Raw genomic sequence first — 20,165 nt, 5'->3', positions numbered from 1 at the left:
TTTGCAAAGTGTTACTGCTGCCACACCTGTAGCATCTGTAATTCCTTTCATTTACGGGGGTTTTGTGTGCTGTACTCTTATACTGTGTTTTATTTACTTCACATACTCCTGCTTCCTCTTGGATACTGGCTACCACTTCCGTCGTGGTCTTCATCTCTTTCATACATTTGGCAGTGTGTTCCACTGATTTGGCAATACTGACTGCTTCACGAAGGCAGGGATTCTTAGCTAATAGCTTTTTCTGAATGCGTACATTGTTTGTGCACCGTACGAGCTGGTCTCTAATCAGACAGTCAGCCAAATTCCCAAAGTTGGGTGAGACCACGCAATGCTGCAATGTAGTTGGTGACTGATTCTTGTTTCCCTTGGGACCTGCTAAAGAATTTGTGCCTCTCCAAAACTACATCTATTTTATCCCCAAATGTGTTTCTAACTTCGCCATAGTGGTTTCAAACTCATCCAAACCACCCACTTCCCCTCCATCTTGGGTTTCTGGTTCAGGTAATGTTTCATAGATTTTGTGCCATCGTATGCCTAGGTTGTCAAGCAAGATATGCTGTTTGCGCACGGCCGTGAACCGCTCCCCCTATGGCGATTAAGTACGATTCAAAAAGTTTGACCCACTCTTTCCAGAAAATCTCAGGTTCTCCTATTTCATTTAGAAATGGAGGCGGTTGGGTCATGCTAGCTGCTGCCATCATGGTATAGTAGAAAACACAGAGCGCAGTGATAGAAATCCAAGGGTTATGCAGAAAACTGAGTGAAGGGGAGGCGAACACTGTGGATCACGAGAGCAGAATGTCAGACCCCACGCAGATAGTCCAAGTTAGCTCCAATTAAAACTACCAGGAGACATAGGAGGATACAATACCCTTTCAGATTCCCACACAAAGTTTATGTCTCAACACAGGTCTCTCTGTTGTATGTCTCAGTTTCATGTAAAGTCATCAGACTTGAGTAGGGTTGTTCTCCTGATTACTCTGGCCTCTGAATTAACCTCTTAAAGTCTGTGGGATGGAGGGTTGGCTGTGTGTTACCTCTACAAGCTTTTATTTATTTATCTATTTCCTTGCCAGGCAGTGTGTGCTTTTTTTACTGTTCAGGTGCTGGAGAGGGATGGTGTCTTTCACGTCACCTAATTCGCTTTAGATTTGATGGTCACAACACCCACACACGACACTGCCTAGGGGGACTAGTCAGGAGCAGCGCATGAAGGCAAAAACAAGAGTCTCCCCCGCGTGCCTGCTCCCACATGCTGACCACACTTTGAACACTCCAGATGACAGGAGCGTTCGTCGATGAGCAGACGCCACTTAATCTCCACACTACGCTTGCTCCCAACGCTGGATGCTGCACCACTCTTTTCCCAATGACGGGGGCGCTCTCGAGGATTCCCCTCAACTCATCTCCTCACAACACCTGCTCTGCTCCCCTTCACTGGTGCAGCCTCGAACACACTTGACCGGGCGCCCGTCACTAGTGAACAGCAGCTGGCGCACACCACAGCTTCTACCACAGGCTGGCTACTGATCGATCTGCTCACACCAGACAAGTGGATCTCTCCTCATACGCTTACGCTGCTGAAGAGTCACAGGATTCCCACTGCTGAACCATTATGCCACACAAACAATTTTCTCTAACCGCCTGGAAGACAGCGGTGCTTCCCCTCGTACTGTTTATCTCTGGAAGGCTCGAAGACTGACTGGAGAGCGTGATCGTCACTTTGCGCCGCAGGTGAAATCAGCTACAGATGTACACTTCCACCGTTCCTCCTGAGCAAGTGTACTTGTCGTTATTTCAACTGCTTTTGGAGTAGGTGGTACATTTTGTTTTTCTTCCTTGTTCCTCCCAAACGAGTAGAGAGAGAACAAAAAGGGGAGATGATCACTGCTGCCCCTGGCGCAGCAACCCGTCGCCTGTGTTCTGAAGTAGTAATGACAGCTTGCGGAGGAGCTTTGAAGTCTGCTTTAATGATCATCCAACTCTCCGGAAAACCAGAGACATCTGTCAACGTTCTAAGTTAAGCTCCAGAGGACTGAACCAAGGTAAGCGGATGGGAAGGGGTGGGTGGCAACTTCCTCACACATTAAAGTCTCAAACACAGTTTATCTTTCAGCCCAGCTAATACCTAGGATATGGTACACACAGAACAAAAATATTTAAATGTACTCTGAAATTGAAATTGTTCTTCAAACTCTTCGCCTTCAAGACCAAGCAGCGAAAGACTGTAAACTGCTATAAGTGCACGGGATCTTATGGCGGGTCATACACCGCCTCTCTTAAGAAAGAACTTTTAAACTCGACATTAAAAACTATGGCTATGGAATTTGATATAGATCCCTATCCTTCCTACAGTGAAAAATGTTAACACAAATCCACCATTTAATCAACTTTGCCAATGGTTGATCATATTCCTTGGACAAGGAAAACAGGATCTACAAATGAAAATCTATCCTAATAAATGGACACTGAAAGGAACACATTTGAAAATCTAAAACAAGACCTACAAATCATCAATAAGGAGGTGTATTAGGGCAGTAATGTCATTTTCAATAGGCACACATTTCTGGAAGAGGCGTGTTAATAATAGAATGAATAAGAATTGTATAACCTGATAAATGCAAATCCTAAAAATGAAATATAATCCTTCCTGCCTACCAATACAATTACAACTTGGAAAGAAATGGTCACATTCTTACCGAGAAAGAATGTTATCATAATACGCTCAACTTCAGCAACCTCCTACTTCCCAAAGTGCATGAATCTGGACATTCACAGCATGAAACGCCTTATATATTTGGAAAAGACTCCTTCACATCACATCTCACTGAATACGTCAATACTTAACTTCAAACATTTGTACATTGCTTGCCATCACACATGACAGATTTAAAGGACACCTTGGCAATATATCTACCATTTGGTCTGACTAGATGCCATCAGTTTTTTTCACATTAATCAGGCACAAAAATGGCATGAGAGCAATAAACAACTTTCTTACGTCTAGGGCAGCCCACAACACATCTACTAATCAAGAGATTATGAAAGCGACATGTATCTGATTTAGACAATAATTTCTTTTTGTTAGACCTGACATCTTTGGCGTGCTTTCCCCCTCCCTTTTTTTCTTTTGCTTCTGACCACCTGTTTTTTTTGACTGTGTGCTGTATTTTGTTTTTGCTTGTTTTAGAACTCTGGGCACCTTACCACTGCTGATCAGGGCTAAAGTGCTCTCTGTGTATATTGTGATTATGATTGGTTCTTCATGATTGGCAAATTTGATTTACAGGTAAGACCCTATTAATGTATACTGTGTGTGCCCAGGGCTTGTATTTTAAATTCCACTAGTGGGTCTGCAGCACTGATTGTGCTACCCACATTAGTAGCCTTGCAACTATGTCCTAGACCTGCCACTGCAGTGTCTGTGAGTGAAATTTTAAACTGCCATGTCGAACTGACACAGGCACCCACTTACCGGGCCCAAACCTTCCCTTTTTCTATATGTAAGACACCCCTAAGGTAGACACAAGGTAGCCCTATAGTCAGAATGTGGTGTATATGAAAGGTAGGACAGGTACTGGTGTGTTCTAAATGTCCTGATAGTGAAGTACTGTCAATTTTGTTTTTCACTATTGCCAGGACTGTCTCTCCCATAGGTTATCATTGGAGCTGCCTTGCAACCTCTCACAAGTGTAACTTTCAATTGGGAAGAGATTGAGATTTGGAGTTTGAGGTCCCCTAACTTACAATTTAAAAATACATCTTTTACTTGCTTTGTATATAAAGTGCTTTCTTCCTTTCAAACTATAATAAAAAGATTCCAACCAAAAATACATCTTTTAGTAAAGTTGTTTTTTAAAGTGCATGTTTTAAAATGCCATTTTTTGAAAGTGGGCTTTTTCTTCCTTTACCGTTCTGTGCCTCTGCATGCCTGTGCAATCCACGTCTGGTTTAGACTGACAGTTGGGTTGTTTGTGCATTCAATCTAGACAGTCACAAAAGAGAGCTGAGGTGTGCAGTGCATATCCTGATGGCCCATCACGAGGCTGATATGTCTTCCTGAGCTAGAGTGGTGGGAGGAGTTGTCACTGACACCTGAATAGGGCTTTGTCTGTCCTCACACAAAACTATCTCCAGCCCCCTATAGTGTGTCTGGAGCTAGGTCAGGGAGAAGCAGGGTCTTGTACATTACAAACACTTTCTTTTGAGGTGTGCCTACTTCAAAGGCTGAAACTGGTACAAGTACTGGAGCTGTAACCCCACATTCTTAAAACATCTATGGACTACAAGCAGATTCTGCCAAGAAGAAGAGCTGTAGAAAATGTAGATGGGAACTGCCACTCTACTTGTTCCTGTGTTGGGCTGGCCTGCTGCTTCTGTCTTGGACAGTGAAAAGGACTGGAATTTGCTTTCTTCATCCTGCTTGTGAAGGACCTCCAAGTGCTTGTGTAGGCTGCCGTTTTCAGGGCCATCAAAGACTTCACCTGCAGCCCCAGAACTCCTCTGCTGGGAGTTCTAACCTGCCAAGTGGTGCCAATTCCAGTTCTGGGCCCTTGGAGGTGGTTTTGCTGCAAAGAAGCCCGAACATCCATGCACCATCCTTCAGTACCTGTTTTTCCCACCCCAGTCTTGCTTTGAGATTGAAAAACCAACACATCGCCACAGTGCAGCAGAAGTTGAACAGGGATTTTGTCTCCACAACAATCAGCTGACGTGTCGGATCACTGTTGTGACCGATTTTGGAAGGTTGTGGACTGTTCAGTCCTGGTCACTTCGCTCACTACCACCAGCTGATGCCTTGGATCGCTGATGCGTCTGAATCTGGACAATACTGAGGAATGTTAGATCCTGGTTACCCTGTTAATTAGAGCACATAGTCGTAAAAGCAACACTCAATTTCTGGCGTGGCCTTTAACTTCCACCAACGGTAACACTCCTGGAGGTTAAAATACACATATTTAAAGCAAGTGCCTTTTGTACAACATAACTAATTTTTGCGTTTTGGTTACCCAGGTTCTGCTTTGTCCTGAAGAGGCTTTAAATGTTAGGCCAAAATGCGCCAACCCCTATTTTCCAGGATCAATGCCAATCATTCAGGAAACATTTATGTACTTCATTGAGTTTTGTGACAACAGGGACATTATTTAGGCAACTTTTTGAGCCATTTACTAGATGGTCATAAATCGATTGGGTGTTGATACCTGTTGATACCTATTGGCGGAATGTTCCTGTTGCAATGAGGGTAGATAATCAGTGTTCACCTAGTTTTTATGCTAATATGATGTCTTTCATGTGTTGTGTTAATGTTGATTATATAAATGTGTTTTTTAAGTTATTATTTGTGAAAAGATTTTGACTATTGAAAATGACACCATAAAAATAGATAATAAAGAAATAACTGCACTGCGACTTGGTATTCAGTAAGGTCCTTTTTGAGTTAAGACACACTAATTCCCCTCAGTATCATTAGTAATGGATTGTACACCCTAAGCGAGTTCGATTTTCCTACAGCTAGAGGCGACAAATAGTAAGTCTTTTTCTCTAAAAAGCATTCCAATCGTTCTTGCTAGAGCTGTTCTTTGTTGTTTCTTGCAAATTCGAAGGGTGTAGCCTAAGCTCTAGAAGGTTATATGGGCTCCCTCCCTCTTTCGTTGCTGAAGAATCGATATAGGTGCCTGCCGTGCAGCTGAAAAGATCACTGCAGCCCGAGTCCTAAGCACCATGTCTCTGACATCCAAGATGCCTACTCCGACTCTGACACAGGCCCAGCTGCCCGGCTGAAGAAATCAATGCATCACCGGCTCACAGCTGGAAAATCTACACGGCGCCTGCTTCAATGCTGCTACTACTTCAACCCGTCCGGGTTGTCAACGTATCGCACCTGTGCACCAAGTTCTTCATCTACGTAGCCCAGCAGTAAGGAATTAAGGCTGCTTGTCCGGAACCTGATGCATCACCCCCCCCCCTCGCAGTAAGGAATAGATGCATCACCTCGCCTGCGCGGCAGTAAGGAATCAATGCATCACCTCCCCTGGCAGTAAGAAATCGACGCACCACCTACCTTGCAAGTAGGGAATTGGCGCATTGCTATGTTTTCTGGTACCTCATCTGCAATGCACCTGTTTTCGTCTCTGATTTTGATGCTTCCCAAGTATTTTGTCATAAATGTAATGCATTCATAGTTTCCTGTGAACTGAACTGTTTCAAATCCTTAGAAAGTGATATCTTTACTTGTGCATGTTAGGATTTTTTCATTTTGGTCTTGTTTTATTCAGATAAACATTAGTTATTATTTTAAACTGGTGTGGTGTCCATTTGTAGTGTTCTCACTGTATTACTGTGTGTGTATGCACAAATGCTTTACACATTGCCTCTGGGATAAGCCTGACTGCTCGTGCAAGCTACCAAGGGAATGAGCAGGGGTTATCTTCGCTGTGTAATCCCCTAACCCTGACTAGAATAAGGGTCTCTACTTCGTCAGAGTGGAAGAGTGGAAGCCACTGCCAAATAGAGACACCCATTTCTAACACTTTTAATTGAGTAAAACAGTCTTCAAACTGATTTGTGGAACAGTGACAGTGCAACCCTCTAGCTGAACTCTCTAGAATGCCAGTGGCCCTCACATGAGGAGTGCTCAGAGTACTTTGTGCATATCATCTTTTCTGACTGGTACACTGAAGACTTAGCAATGATCTAGCAGGCAGACATAAAGACATTCTCTTAAATAACAATGAGTAAAATACCAGCTCACGAGTAACATAAGCACTAAGTAGTTATTTTTGGATATTGAATACTTTGCAAAAGAGGAATCCAAAATAATATGCAAAGATGCATCTTGTAACTCAGTTGTTCATGCTAGATCTATCATCCAAAACCTTGGAGTCAAAACATTTCCTGGGATGAACTGTTGACGATCTGCAGTAACTTTTAAGAAAATGAAGCCTTTACAGAGGAAGCAAAGAAGTGGATGAACTATTTCAGAAAATGTTGATGTGAGGAATACAATTTTAAGAAAGAATTTGAAATCAGACAGAAATATATAGTCAATCTCCTGCTGACTGTCAGATCAGGTCCATGTGCTGAAAAACAGTTAACTGACTCCACCTGCACGTAGGGCCTTTCAGCAAAGGAAAGGCTTGGGGGCACTACAGAATGTGGGTGCTAACTATATACAAGCTGTGCAAAGCGCAGGAACGGTAGAGCACTGGCAGTGAACTAATTTGCCAATTGCCCCTAGAATAGACAGCGGCAATCTTGAGTCTTTAGGTATAACTTCTCCCATTGCCAGGCAATTTGTACTATAAGGTGGCTAGATCCAGATCTTGCTAAATGGATGTTTGCTTTCAAGTGTCAAGTCCTCTACCTTCCTAAGGAGTCGATTATACATCATGATTGTTTATTCAGAGAAGTATTCAGACGTCATGTTTGATTTGAAAACTAACTTTAAACTATTTTTTTGCCCCAGTTTGAGCTGTAAAAGACTATGGCTTATTTACAAACCCAGAGCTTCGCCGGTGCGTCACTTTTAATACTTACCGGCAGCCCAAGGGTTTTACACTCTACTAAGAGTTCCTGTGATGAAATAGAACTAATTCTAAGAGGAGATTTCATATATATGTAATTTCTAATGCACAGCACACTTAGAATTCCAATATGTTCATATGTTGTTAAATGCAAGGATTCACAGAATGTTAACAATATTTCTTTTTCTTCCAATTCCACAGCAGTCAAGAAGAAACAATATTCACCCTATGCAAAAGAGCACAAAGTAACACAGCTTGAGGTGGTAATCCTGAACATAGGGAGAGGAGTGTATCTGTTTTTAATAGTTCTTAATGCTTATTTGCTTCTAAGAAATTCTGAGTACCCTTTCAAAGCATCAAGAGTTGGTTATACACAGATTTTACATAGGTATATCACTTCACAATTGCAGTTATGTTCCGGGTTCCAATGACAAGTTACAAATTACTTAAGGCATCTATTTGTCTGGTATAGATCCACAACACCTGCAGTCCTCTTTGACCTCAGAAGTGAGGAGGTAGAGTTCACAAATCCCCCTACTACCACCGGCTCTCCTATTCTAGTACATATGGTCATTCGTAGGGGCAGTGAGAGACAGACGACAATTTTGCTGCTGTTGGATCTTATGCACTAGGTTGGTATGAATCTTGCAATAGAACACAACTCTAAAAAGGAACCAGCAGTGATCAATGGTGGTTGATAATTAGCTTCTAAGAAGCGAACACCAATCAAAATTGTAAATTCTCAAATAAGAATATATATCTACTAGAAAAAACACACTAATGTTAACAAAATTACTCAATTTTAACATTTGGGGCTGCCCTTCAAAATTCAAGCTAGAAAGCAAAGATGTCCCAAGAATTTACCTATTCATTATAGAAGACACAGCAGTTTAACACGTTTCCACTGGTATGTTTATTGGGAATAAACAGGAGCAAAGACAATTAAATGAACAGACCAACAGGCATAAACAATACAAAAAATATATTTTAATCTAAAGACCATTGCACATCTGTCGCAAAAAACAAAATCAGTATACAGATTGGGAAGGGCACATCAGCAGCAGAGGAGCATTTTCACCAGAAGAAATTGCAGACTGCATGTTGGAATGGTACTACAGTATTACCGAAGCCAATCTCACTCATGGATCTCACTAACTAAGAATATAGCTCTATCAAACAAGATGAAGGCTCTAAGCATAAAAGGATGTGTAGCATTCTGTGGGCACTGGCACTAGAATGGTCACCTTGTACAATCCTAGTCACTTTCTTTTGGCCAATCATTTTGGGATCCCGTTTTTTACTGTTTGCACCACTAAGCGTCACTGGGGTCTGGCTTTTCAAAGTGTTGATTGAAACTAGAAATTCGTTAACTATTTGGTAGATATTGGGCCTTTAAAAATGGTACTTTCTACATAGAAAAACATCATAAGATTAGGTGACCCTACTATCCCTGCTTAACTATCTCAATAACTGCATTTCTTCCGTTCATTGCCTAATTGTTCCAGAGCCATAAAGAATAATCAGCTTATTACCAACTCTACCTGAAAACCCTTCTTGTAAACTCAATTAGCAATCTTAAAAGTTTTTAACTTGCCAGGCAGAAAGGAAATTGTGGTCACATTACTCCCAATAAGCTAAAGAGTTATATCTGAAACAGACAGCTAATTATACAATTAAAATACAGGAGGCAGAGATACCCTTCTGTTTTTTAGTGGATTGCATCTGCCTCAAATTTATTCAAAGATCTTTTTCATGTGGTCAGAGAACTTCAAAAATCTAGATCTTCAAATAGCCCCGTTTATCCAAGTTGGAATCTTTTTGATAAACTCTTAGGGGCCTCTTCACAAAGGTAAATTTATAAGTGAGTACATATGCACATGTAAATTTACTACTTTTGGCTATTTGACATATCCGAGTGTAAATTTACTACAAAGTGTAGACTTTCATGTTTCCCCCTGCTGAAACAGGAGGGAGAGCCAAGTGTAAAGTTACTACAACCAAAAAGGACCCAACAGAGTAGTAAATGCACTCCAACTTTGACCAAGGGTAAGTCCAGCATCACACATGACCAACCACTAGTACTGCTGTACACTACCGTAAACAATAATGGAGGCAGGGACTTAAACTGGAACCCCATAAGAAATAATGTTAAAATGTTGTAGTTCCTTTTTAGCTGTATTAACTTTGAAAGTGCAGTTTGTGAATAGCACTGGTCTTATTCTTTTGTGGGTGGATCGCTGGCCCTCCCTAAACCTCTCCTTAACGCTACATCAACTCTTCCCATTCAGTAGTAAGTATTTCTGAATTTCCCTCCCACATGTTCTACTAAGTAGTAAACGTACATGGATGTGGATCTCTCCTTTAGAAAATAAAGGAGAAGTAGAGATGGAGATTTCTATTCGTAGGGCTGTGAACTGTATTTTGGAGTAAGTGGTACTACTATATGTACTGCAAAATGCAGTCTGTCTTTTTTTGTAGATAAGATCATTTGTGATGCTATCCTAGTGGAGTCAATGGGGCCTATTCACAAGGTTACCTTTACACATAAGTAAATCTACATGTGAAAATGTACTTAATAAAACAATACATTTAACAATAATCATAAACATAAGAAAATGTTTACTAATGTTTTTGAAGTTTAATATACCTTTTACTTTTACCTATAATCTACCACTTGGGGACGCCGTACTAATGGTCTGTTCAGTGCTTTGTAAGTGGCAAACAAACAATACCAACAAACTACAATAATTCTCTATTCCCAATCTTGTCTCCCCACAATGACCCATGCCACTCACTCAGTCAGTCAGTCAGTCAATCACTTTTATTCGATTTTTGAGAATCATAAAAAGGCACAGAATACAGATCAAGAAATACACAGTAAAAAAACAGTGATAAAAATATCTACATAATATATTTACATAGTGTATCATACTTCAAATCATCAGATTACATTGAATTTTTAGAATAATATATATACACAGGTTATATATCACAGTACATTGAAGAAAACATTTCATATAAAAAATTTAAAACATCAGAATATGTATTAAGACCCATGCCACTCACCTGCAAAAACCTCTCACGGTCAGATACAGCAGACTTCAGCCTCATGGTCATATCAGCCACCTTCTCCTCCAAACGCACAGACTTTGAAGATAGCAGCTCCTTCTCCTGTTGGGGGATCAGAGGGAGAATACTTGACCAAGACACACATACCTTTTAGACCTCTGAAAGGAGGTCAGCATGTATGAATCAAAGTGACAGAGTCCATTCGAATTATAATATAGCCCACTGTAGCGGGCTATACCGGCTATTAAAGGCCCGCTGCAGCGTTAAAGGCCGAAGGTGAGGGACTTTAACAAGGCAGCGGGACTTTAAAAGCCGGTATGCCCTGATACGAAGGCTATAAGGCTATTAGAACATTCTGCCACTAGAGGGCAGAATGTTCTAACAAATAAAGTAAAGCCTTTAGGGAACGCAAGGAGATTGTAATCCCCTCGGGTTCCCTGAAGCCTTTGTTCACAGCCAGAGCTGTGAACAAAGAAACATTGGGATGTTGGAGCTCCAGGCTTATACCAGCCATTATAAGCCCGGAGCACTCCATTGTTTTCAATAGAGCTACCAACATTCCAATGTTCTAATTATCACTGTATGCCTAAAAACTCTATTATGCGTGTAACAAGAGGGAGAGAGAGGACTAGATTGCTAGTCCGAGTCCCCGAGGGTTTAAATGTGATTAAACAAAGAGGACTAGCTTAAGGACAACACTAAGTCTGTTTTATTTCACCACACCTTTTTAAAAAACGGTCCTGAGGAAAGCCAGAATATTCTAAGGCACTGGCTGAAACATGTCGACCATCTGAAGGACGCAGGGGGCAGTAACTAGCCACCCTCACGCGTCCTGTAGCCTTACTTTTAACCGCTGGTGACGGCCCAGTTATTAAAATTTAATTTACCCTCGGGTACTGGGACCACCACCAAGCCGTTTTAAATCACAACTCACTCAACCTCACTCACTGCACTCTCAGCAATATACCAGCTCCGCTGTAATCAGGCGTCGTAGCACACCCGGGACATACTAGGTGTCACTGGGTGGGCCCGATGATGAAGCATGCCACCAACTAGGTTGGTGGGTGAGGGCTTCATGAATACACCAACAAGGTGCCCGTGACAGAACTAATCACAGTACTGTAACACTTTGGTCAACTTAAGCTAGTCCTCTTTGTTTTAAATCTTCTATTAGCCTTCTAGGGCAATCGAGCTAACATCTGACTAATGGGCAATGCTCAATGTGGTGGTTTAAATAACTGGCCATTCATCCTCAAAATTCAGCCCTGACCCTGCTACATAGGATTCTGCTATGGCCCAGCAGTAGGTGGAGAGGCACAAGACAAACCAACTCAGTGTTTGAACATGTATCTAACATCAATAGGAGCCTCTCATGTTGGAGCTACAGAAAAGATAATTTATATAGGTATGTAGGTATATATATATACCTACCACATCATAATTGGTCGGTTGGACAGGAATCCGACCGGGACATTTGGATGCGGTCGGAACGGCTCCAACCGACAGTCAGAGCCGTTTACGACCGCATTGGAATCGGCCCCTTAGTAGTAAACATACTTGTGTGAGGATCTCCACATGGAAAAGATAGGAGAGGTGAAGTTTGTAATTTACACTCGTAGGTCTAGGAATGGCATTTTGTCATCGTTTAATAGTAATATTGCAGTACTACTAAACGTACTACACGATGCAGTGTATAGGTGCCAAAATGTGTATTAAGATGTGATGGAATACCTTTTTATATAATATTCCTTTTTCTTTGGCATTTGTAAAAGAAATTAGAGCGTTCTGCTTGCAAAACGTGGTTTGAAAATCATTGGCGAAGGGAGTAAAGGGGGGGCAAATAAGTACAGCATCCTACCCACTATATATGTATGTAAAAAAAGTCCTGATTTCAGCATGCTGCCATAAGGAAGACGCGTGTTGTTGGGGTTTGACACTGAGAGGGTGTAGCTGTGGACCTGCTGGTACAACATGGGTAGAACCTCTTGAACCATGGATCAGATATGGAAAGTTCCCATGACTTTTGCCAAGCTGAAGAGATTACTATGAGATGATGGACCACTTAAATCTAACTGCCATGCTTACGGTGCACTGCAAAGGCATGGAGAGTGGTTGCGTTATAAGGAAGAGTATATAACATAAACATAACGTATATTTGTGAAACGCACGTTCACCCAGAAGGGTATCTTGGCGCTGAATAACATGTTCATGGCACATGAATATTTTGCCTTAGCACTTTATTGTAGGGATCTGAGCCTGATGTGATTAGGGGATCTCTAACTTTGATGGGGGCTGCTACTAAGCTTTGTGAGGACTTGATTTACATGTAGACACATGAGGTATTCCTCTGACTCAACAGAGTCTGACAAAGGGGGCTGCATTCAGGCAGCACACACCCCGAGAATGAAGGGCACTCACTGGGTTGAGCTCAGCAAGCCTGGACATGCCACTCTTCAGCATTGCCTCCCAGGTGTTGTATTTGGATGACCCCGTGACTGGTATGCACCTGTGCCTCACAACCTCTATTACCACCATCCCATGGATCACACTGTGGCCCATCTCCTTCTCAATTACAGATCATACTAATCTCTAATGATGTAATCTGCTGTCCTAGTTTGAGGGAATGGGTACAAGCAGGGGCTACGTGTGAGAGGGAACCAATTTCAAGATCCCCCTCTACCTCCTCCCCTGGCATCCTCGTTTCTTAACATTTGCACCATCTTCATCTGTGAAATTACTGTTTCGTGATGACCAGTTTACTTCCTACTCTCGTGTCTAACCACCAACCCTGATCAAAGGCTTAGCTATCAATGGTGCAGCAGGGGCTGTGGCACCAAGGCCCTATGCACCCTAATAAGAGCTGTTATTTTTACTTTCAAACTGGGGATGGGGCCATTTCCCTTCCTCACATTAGGACCCATGGCAACCTAGCTGTGCTGCTACCCTGATGTAGTAAAGACATTTATGCCTGTGGGTTATCGTGTGAATTCCTCACAGGCGTAAATTAAGCTATTTTCATACATTGAAAATGGCTTTGTGAATCATGCCCTGCGTGTCAGGTGGCTCTGTCGGTGTGATTCTGGCTGAAGGCTCTTTCAGGAAAGCCCTGACAGTGTCCAAATGGAGCAGGTGGGCATGCAGTACCAGGCTGGTGTTGCTGTAGGCCGTGCGGAGTTCTGCCAGCTCTTCATGGAGGTCCTTGTGCGCCTGCAGCGACTCTGTCACCCTCTGATTTGCCACTTGAGTCTGGGTGAAGGCCAGCTGCTGTCCCTGTAAACCAAGACAAACAGTGCTTAATTTGTAAAAAAAAAAAAAAAAAAGAATAGTGTAGCTTACATAGCCAATTTCCATTGTTAGTGGAGCCATTGCCTGTAACAACACAACTATTAACCATCACACTCCTACAGGTGTGATAATTCAGACAATTCCAGGCCTCCAAAGCTTTAAGAACGGCCTGGGCAATATGTATTAGTTGTTTTTAATATATATTGAACTAATAAACAACTGTTGTTGTTCTCATCTCCAAATTACACAAACAGCACCACCATGTGGCAAGTTGTCATAAGTGCCGATGTTGACAATTAAGTGCTGATTTGACCACCGGAAACCACCGGCTCTAATTGAGCCCTAGAGTTAGGAGGAGAGGGAACGGAACGGTGCAGCTCTGAAGTGTATACAAGGCTGACACACCCACGGGCAGTGAGGCGTGGATGAAGTGGATGCCTTTGAGTCCTACTTTCATAACGCAGGAGGAGGAAAGTATAAAACTGATGATTAAGAAGAGCAGGAATTCTATTCTATTTTGCAAATGTCTCCATTTATTCTTTTCCGCTAAAACGACCAGTTTCCTGTTGGCATAATGTCCTCCGCTCTCTTCTCCACACACATCCATTAGTTCCGCGGTTTTAATGGGCCATCCGTTGAATCATGACGCAGCACTTCTCAGAGCTTAAGCACACGTCATCAACACAGGGAACCTCTAAAAGCCGTATTCTTGGTGATTGCTAGTGATGCTGACTGGGCAACGGGAACGTTTATTTTACTTCACTCGATGGACCTTTTACCCTATTCAGGGATGTTTTCTAAATCAATGCGAGCAACAATGTTTCCATCTTTGGGAATGATACAAAAATAGCTAGGACACTCATTCCAAAGAAGGTTCAAACTCTGTTTACATCTGATTCGTGCAATATGAAAGGCCATTCACGTGTGAACATCTATAGGTGACCAACCAAGAAAGAGAATCTCTAGTGGGTGCAGTCCACACACTCATCTCACCCCCGTTGATGTCACTCCACTATCCCCGGACCAGGTCTCAATTGTACAAGGCTACCCCGGAAATGGAAACTTACAAAAGTAACTGGGCGCTGCTCTTCCTGTGCGGCCATCTCTTTCCTTGATTGGACACTGGGAGAATCTTGGCAGGTGTGCGCGAGACTCCTCTAGGAAGCTTTGGAACTCTTTGGATGGGACAGCAGGTGCCACTGGGGTGGGAGGTGCCTGCATTGGTGATTTTGGGGTTAGTTACGTAATGTTGATGACTGAGCAGTAGCTGCGGTGGTGGTGATGGAGACAGTGGTACATTTGTGGTGCTCTGGGTGATGCTTTGTTTAGTGGTGGAAGGGTTACTGAAGGGATACAATGGTGAAGATCAGCTTACAGTGGTGGCTAGGAAGGTTGCCATGGAGAGATGAGTTAGTGATGTGGGTGATGGTGTTGCGGTTGTTGATGGTGTGGTTTGGGGTGGCAGCGATAGCAATGTTCTGAGGCAGTTATCAGAGGGTCATATCTGACTGACATATAATCTCCTGGAAACTCACCTCTTTGATCAAGTTGAGCTGCCGTAGGGCTTCGTCCCGCTCCGCCTCTAGGCCCTTGGCGCGGTTCCTGTAGTAATGGAGGTTGTCCCGCACTGTCCTGAGGTCCTTGTTCAGCTCGTCCTTCACCTGCTAATTACAAGACATGGCGGATCAGGAAGTGGGGAGTCACATCACGACAGCCCATTGGTGAACCAAACAGGAGTCCAGGGATCAAGTAAGAGCAAGTTATCAAGAGAGAGAAAGTATCAGAGAGTGAGGGAAAATGAACAATAAAATGTGGACGATGAGTGAGAGAGAGAGCACGGCAGACAAAGAGAGGAATCAGCTTCTTTTCCAATCACGTCAATTGCGTCTTTGCTTTGGACCCTGTACAGCACTCCGCTGACTTTCAGCTACGTTTGTGCTATACAAATACCACATATCTACATACAGACAGAGACAGAGAAGGGCTGGGTAAAAGAAGGTGAAATCATGTGAAAAGTTCAAATGCAAGACTCTAAGACAAAGTGAGGGAGAGAAATGGTAAATCGCTCTTAAAAAGCAGAAAGTAAGAGGGACGAGAAAAAAGGACTGAGAAAGACATGTTGAGACAAAATAACATAACTATGGGAAATTAGAGAAGCCCTATCTTCAAACTTGTTCTGCATTCAATAGATGACTATTTATCCACAAAACAGGGAAAAGAGTTAGACCTCACAACATCTCCTAAACCCCTACAAAGCCAATAAAGGGAAGCATCTCACGCAAGATCAAAAAACCGCTGTTAAGAAGCTTCTCAGACTTCACAGGTGTCCTCCACTCCCAGCAACAATGAAAGAGCCACCAGAGCAGCTGCATCCCTAGCTAGGAAAGTCTCCTGCACTAGTCACACTAATCATCAATGTGACTATTCAATTAGGCCTTCAATTCAGGACAATGTCCAATCCCCAAAACTTAGTAAGACATATCATCATTGTGGTAGGACCAGCACTGGCAAAGCCTACAGGTCTGGCCTTGGCAAGCTGGTGCAATTCTTATTATTATTTTAATTCAAGCAGCTACTACAAAAATAAATAGAAGTCAAAATAAAGCATGCTGCTGCCTAAACATGGCAGCCATATACTCGCAAAAAACGCTTTAAATTTAAAAATAAATCTACAATTACATTTCATTTAGTGGAAACAGTATGTTCGCTTCCTAGCAGGTAGATGTTCTTAGAATAGGTATATACACCCTTTTTTAGTTTTAATGCACATCATAAGAAAATACAGTTCTTACTAGTGCAACCAAAAGGTACTGTTGGCTTTGAATTACAGTATGCTTAAGGCATGGTTTAAATACAAAAGGATGACTACAAATAAAAAAAGTATACATATTGAAAAGAAAAAAATGCATTTGCAAAGTATATTATTAGCCCACCAGTCCAAGAATGAAAGATGTGCACACTGGATCAGGCATAATGCAATCGCTCAGTGTCAAGTCAATCCATATATAACCCTCTCGCCCACACTAGTACTAATACCATAACACCTAATAGTGGCTAGCCAGCTATATCTTAATTATTTTTACATTCACATAAGACATATACGCTACGAGTATTGTCCATCACTCAGTATTGTCCCAGCCAATAAACCAGTCTTCACAAGCTCAAAAGGCATGGAATAACTGAAGATATTTATCTCATACTCCTGGCCAACCAGGGCGGACTGGCCATAGCGGGCACCGAGCATTTCCCCGGTAGAAGGGGAGGGTGGGGTGATTTTGGACACCTGGGGGCTGATATTGTTGTTACAGGTGGCCGGTTTTGAAGCCATGCTTCAATATTGGCCACCTGTAGCAAAAGCAGGAGTGATGCTTCCTACTCGCACCTCCCCACCCCTTGGGGGCGGGTCGAGCTGATTGTCAGGGCTGGCTTCAGTTCCCAGTCCAGCCGTGTGGCCAACCTGAGGACTCTAATCTAGCCCCCCATTGCAGATCCCAACTATCTCCACACTATGACCCCTTCTTTACATCTTGAAATTATATTCAAATATTGAATGATAGTAACAAAGACCATCCCAGCTGCTCTACTCACCATTTCTCTCTCCAGCCATGCCTGCTCTGGACCACAACTTTAAACAAACTTTCATGTTAAACAACCCAGTGCAATAACCAGCTAAGTAGACTCTGACTATAAGAAATGACACAAAGGGTTCTAAAGAGCTGCTCAAAACTGCCAGCTTACTGAAACCCACAAATTGCACATCTTTCTCTCACACCTTTCATCCACCACACTGTTAAGCACTGCATCCCATTATATGATAGTTGCACCATGACATGAAAACACATCTCGCATAGGATAAAAAAACACCCTTTGCGCCACATACCCTAAATGTTGTAGGTAAGCGCTTCAGTGCCCCACAAAGGGGTAGTAAACGCTATATAACTATTGCAAAATAATACAATACAAGATAAAGCTAGAGAGCCAAAGGCTGAAGTGAGTTCACCCAATGCCTAATGTTTTGGTGGGCAAAAGCAAAATGTGAATGACATTAGAGCAGACCAATGGATGAAGAGGGCTGATCCAAAGTGTCTTTATGTGTGTGCATATGTATTTTTTGTTTATAATTTTTTTTTTGTTACATGACACCTTGAAACAGCTAAAACTGTCCCTAGCTCACGCCTACGGTTAGTACAATTTAAATACCTACACCGCGTGTATTTTACCAGAGTGCGATTGTGGAGGGCGGGAATGGTAGGCTCCACTGAGTGTCTCCGATGTGGGATGCATGAGGGCACACTTCTACACACAGTTTTGGATTGTCTTGCACTGAATAGATTTTGGTGGGGGGTGTTCTCCTGTTTGTCGGAGGTGTTGGCTTGGGAGCTTCCTAACACGCCAAGATTGGCATTGCTGCATGTGTTGGAGGGTATTGGGGGCAATAGATATAAGCGCCACCTGCTACTGCTGGGTCTTACACTGGTGAAGAGGGATATAGCCAGGGCTTGGAAGGTGACTCGTGCTCTGCCGCTGGCAATATGGCGATCCAGGATGGACTTCTGCAATGGGCTAGAGCTGCCAATCTTTGTGGCCAGGGGATGCCCCCGTAGGCACTTTAAAAGTTGGAAAAGGTGGGCGGACTATCGGGGTTTGGAGCTTGATCCACTGCTGGAATAGACATCCATTGTACCTATTTGTATTGAGATGGAGATAGTGCTCTGTGTGGTGCTGGACGGACTCAGTGTGCTACATTGGTCTTAGGATCCTTTAGTTGGGATGGCATATACACAATCTGGGGTGGTGGGGTGGGGGGTTGTTGTTTGTTATTAAAGGTTTACAGCATTATTGTGATTTCATTGATGTATGCTGCAGTCTCTGGGTTACGGAGCAATGCGATATATGTGACCTGTGACAAATAAAATCTGTTTTAAAAAAAAACTGTCCCTAGCTGGGTTGGACTTGATGAGGTTTGAACATGTCGCCTGCTCGTTGCAGGCAGTTCACTACCCCTGGAACATTAGCCCACAATGCTACTTTAATTTATTGAGTCTGATCATAATCCTGTGGCACTGACTGCGTGTATTGTGGCAGTGGTGGACAATGATATTTTAAGGCATTTCATGGTGATTGTGGCCAAATTTCACTTCATAAACTCTGAATAGGGCATTTTCACTATTGCACTGTTTGGTTTTTAGAAATGGAACAAAGGAATACGTTTAATTTGACATCCACTGTGGAGTTGATTATCTGGAGGAATGGATGAATGTGTGAGCTCCTTTTCAAAAATAATTCTGAAAGCTATCCGGTGTTAGTTGAGAGTAGTGAGGAACTGTGCTTTAAAACAAACCATTTGGCTCAATTAATTTTTGGGGGATATATCTCTTTGTATTAGAGTTCTCAGGTGAAAACCAAACATACAACAGGCCATGGCAGCCATAGAGATTGACAATCCAACACAGGTAGTCACAGTAGTCACATTGTCTAATCAATGTAAAAAAGAACCTTTCAGACCACAACTGCAGAAGGGGTAAATACCCCCTCCCCTGAGTGTACTCCCAAAGAAGAGGGTCGTTGTAAGTGCCTTGGCCCACTTCTCGACGTGAGTACCAAGGAGAGTAGCAGTAGGGCCCACCCAGCTTTGTCAGTGCCAGAGGCCTAGAGCCCTCCAGCATGGTGGAGGGGCTGAGTTAGGAGGGTCGCCACTCAACTTAACATATAACCAGAGCAAAATTCAGGGGTACACACGGGCAGATAGCATCTACCCACTATTTTCATAGGGTGTAAGCTGTACCCCCCTGATAAAAAGTTGGGTCCAAGTGAGGTAAGCTGAACTTGTCCCGGTGTAATTTTACAACACCAGGACACACTCAGCAGCGCCTGCGTCATTGACTGCTTTCCGCCGAGCAACAAACAACATGCCCGTGGTGGAGGGCCTTTTTATTTTCACCTGCAGCTGTGCCCAAGACAATGGGCTATTTTCAAGACCCTCAGCTCTTCTTTTCTGCTAGTATAATCCTATCTGGACGCTATCTGTAGCCTCATACCTCGGTGCCAGAGCAGCGGAGGGGAAACAAAGGCAAGCAGCCTTATTCACTTCAGAAGCATGTAAGAAGAACTACCATTTCAAAGCAAGCTTTTGACTTTCTTCAATCTCTGTATAAAAGAGCATGCACTGTAAGAATGTCAGCTGCAACAGACTGTTTAAGTATTCACACAAATAGCCAATTAGCTACCCAATTTTTTTAATTTAATTATTTTACACAGACCACTTGCTGGGCTGTCATTTCCGGTGAT

General features: G+C 42.8%; 1 protein-coding gene across 1 annotated transcript in view; it reads right to left on the bottom strand.

The window, feature by feature from the left end:
• Positions 1-20,165, bottom strand: part of LOC147729064 (uncharacterized) — a 274,377-nt gene that overhangs the window by 208,908 nt on the left and 45,304 nt on the right. The window contains exons 6-8 of the mRNA XM_086959346.1: positions 15,413-15,541; positions 13,737-13,862; positions 10,590-10,694 (exon numbers count right to left, since the gene is read on the bottom strand). Coding sequence (XP_086815472.1) covers positions 10,590-10,694; positions 13,737-13,862; positions 15,413-15,541 — 360 coding nt within the window. The remainder of the gene's footprint in view (positions 1-10,589; positions 10,695-13,736; positions 13,863-15,412; positions 15,542-20,165) is intronic.

The sequence above is a fragment of the Lissotriton vulgaris genome, chromosome 2_2, assembly GCF_964263255.1.
Source record: "Lissotriton vulgaris chromosome 2_2, aLisVul1.2, whole genome shotgun sequence".
Classification (NCBI taxonomy): Eukaryota; Metazoa; Chordata; class Amphibia; order Caudata; family Salamandridae; genus Lissotriton; species Lissotriton vulgaris.
Note: the sequence above shows the minus strand (reverse complement) of the source record. Positions and strands in the feature narration are given on the sequence as shown.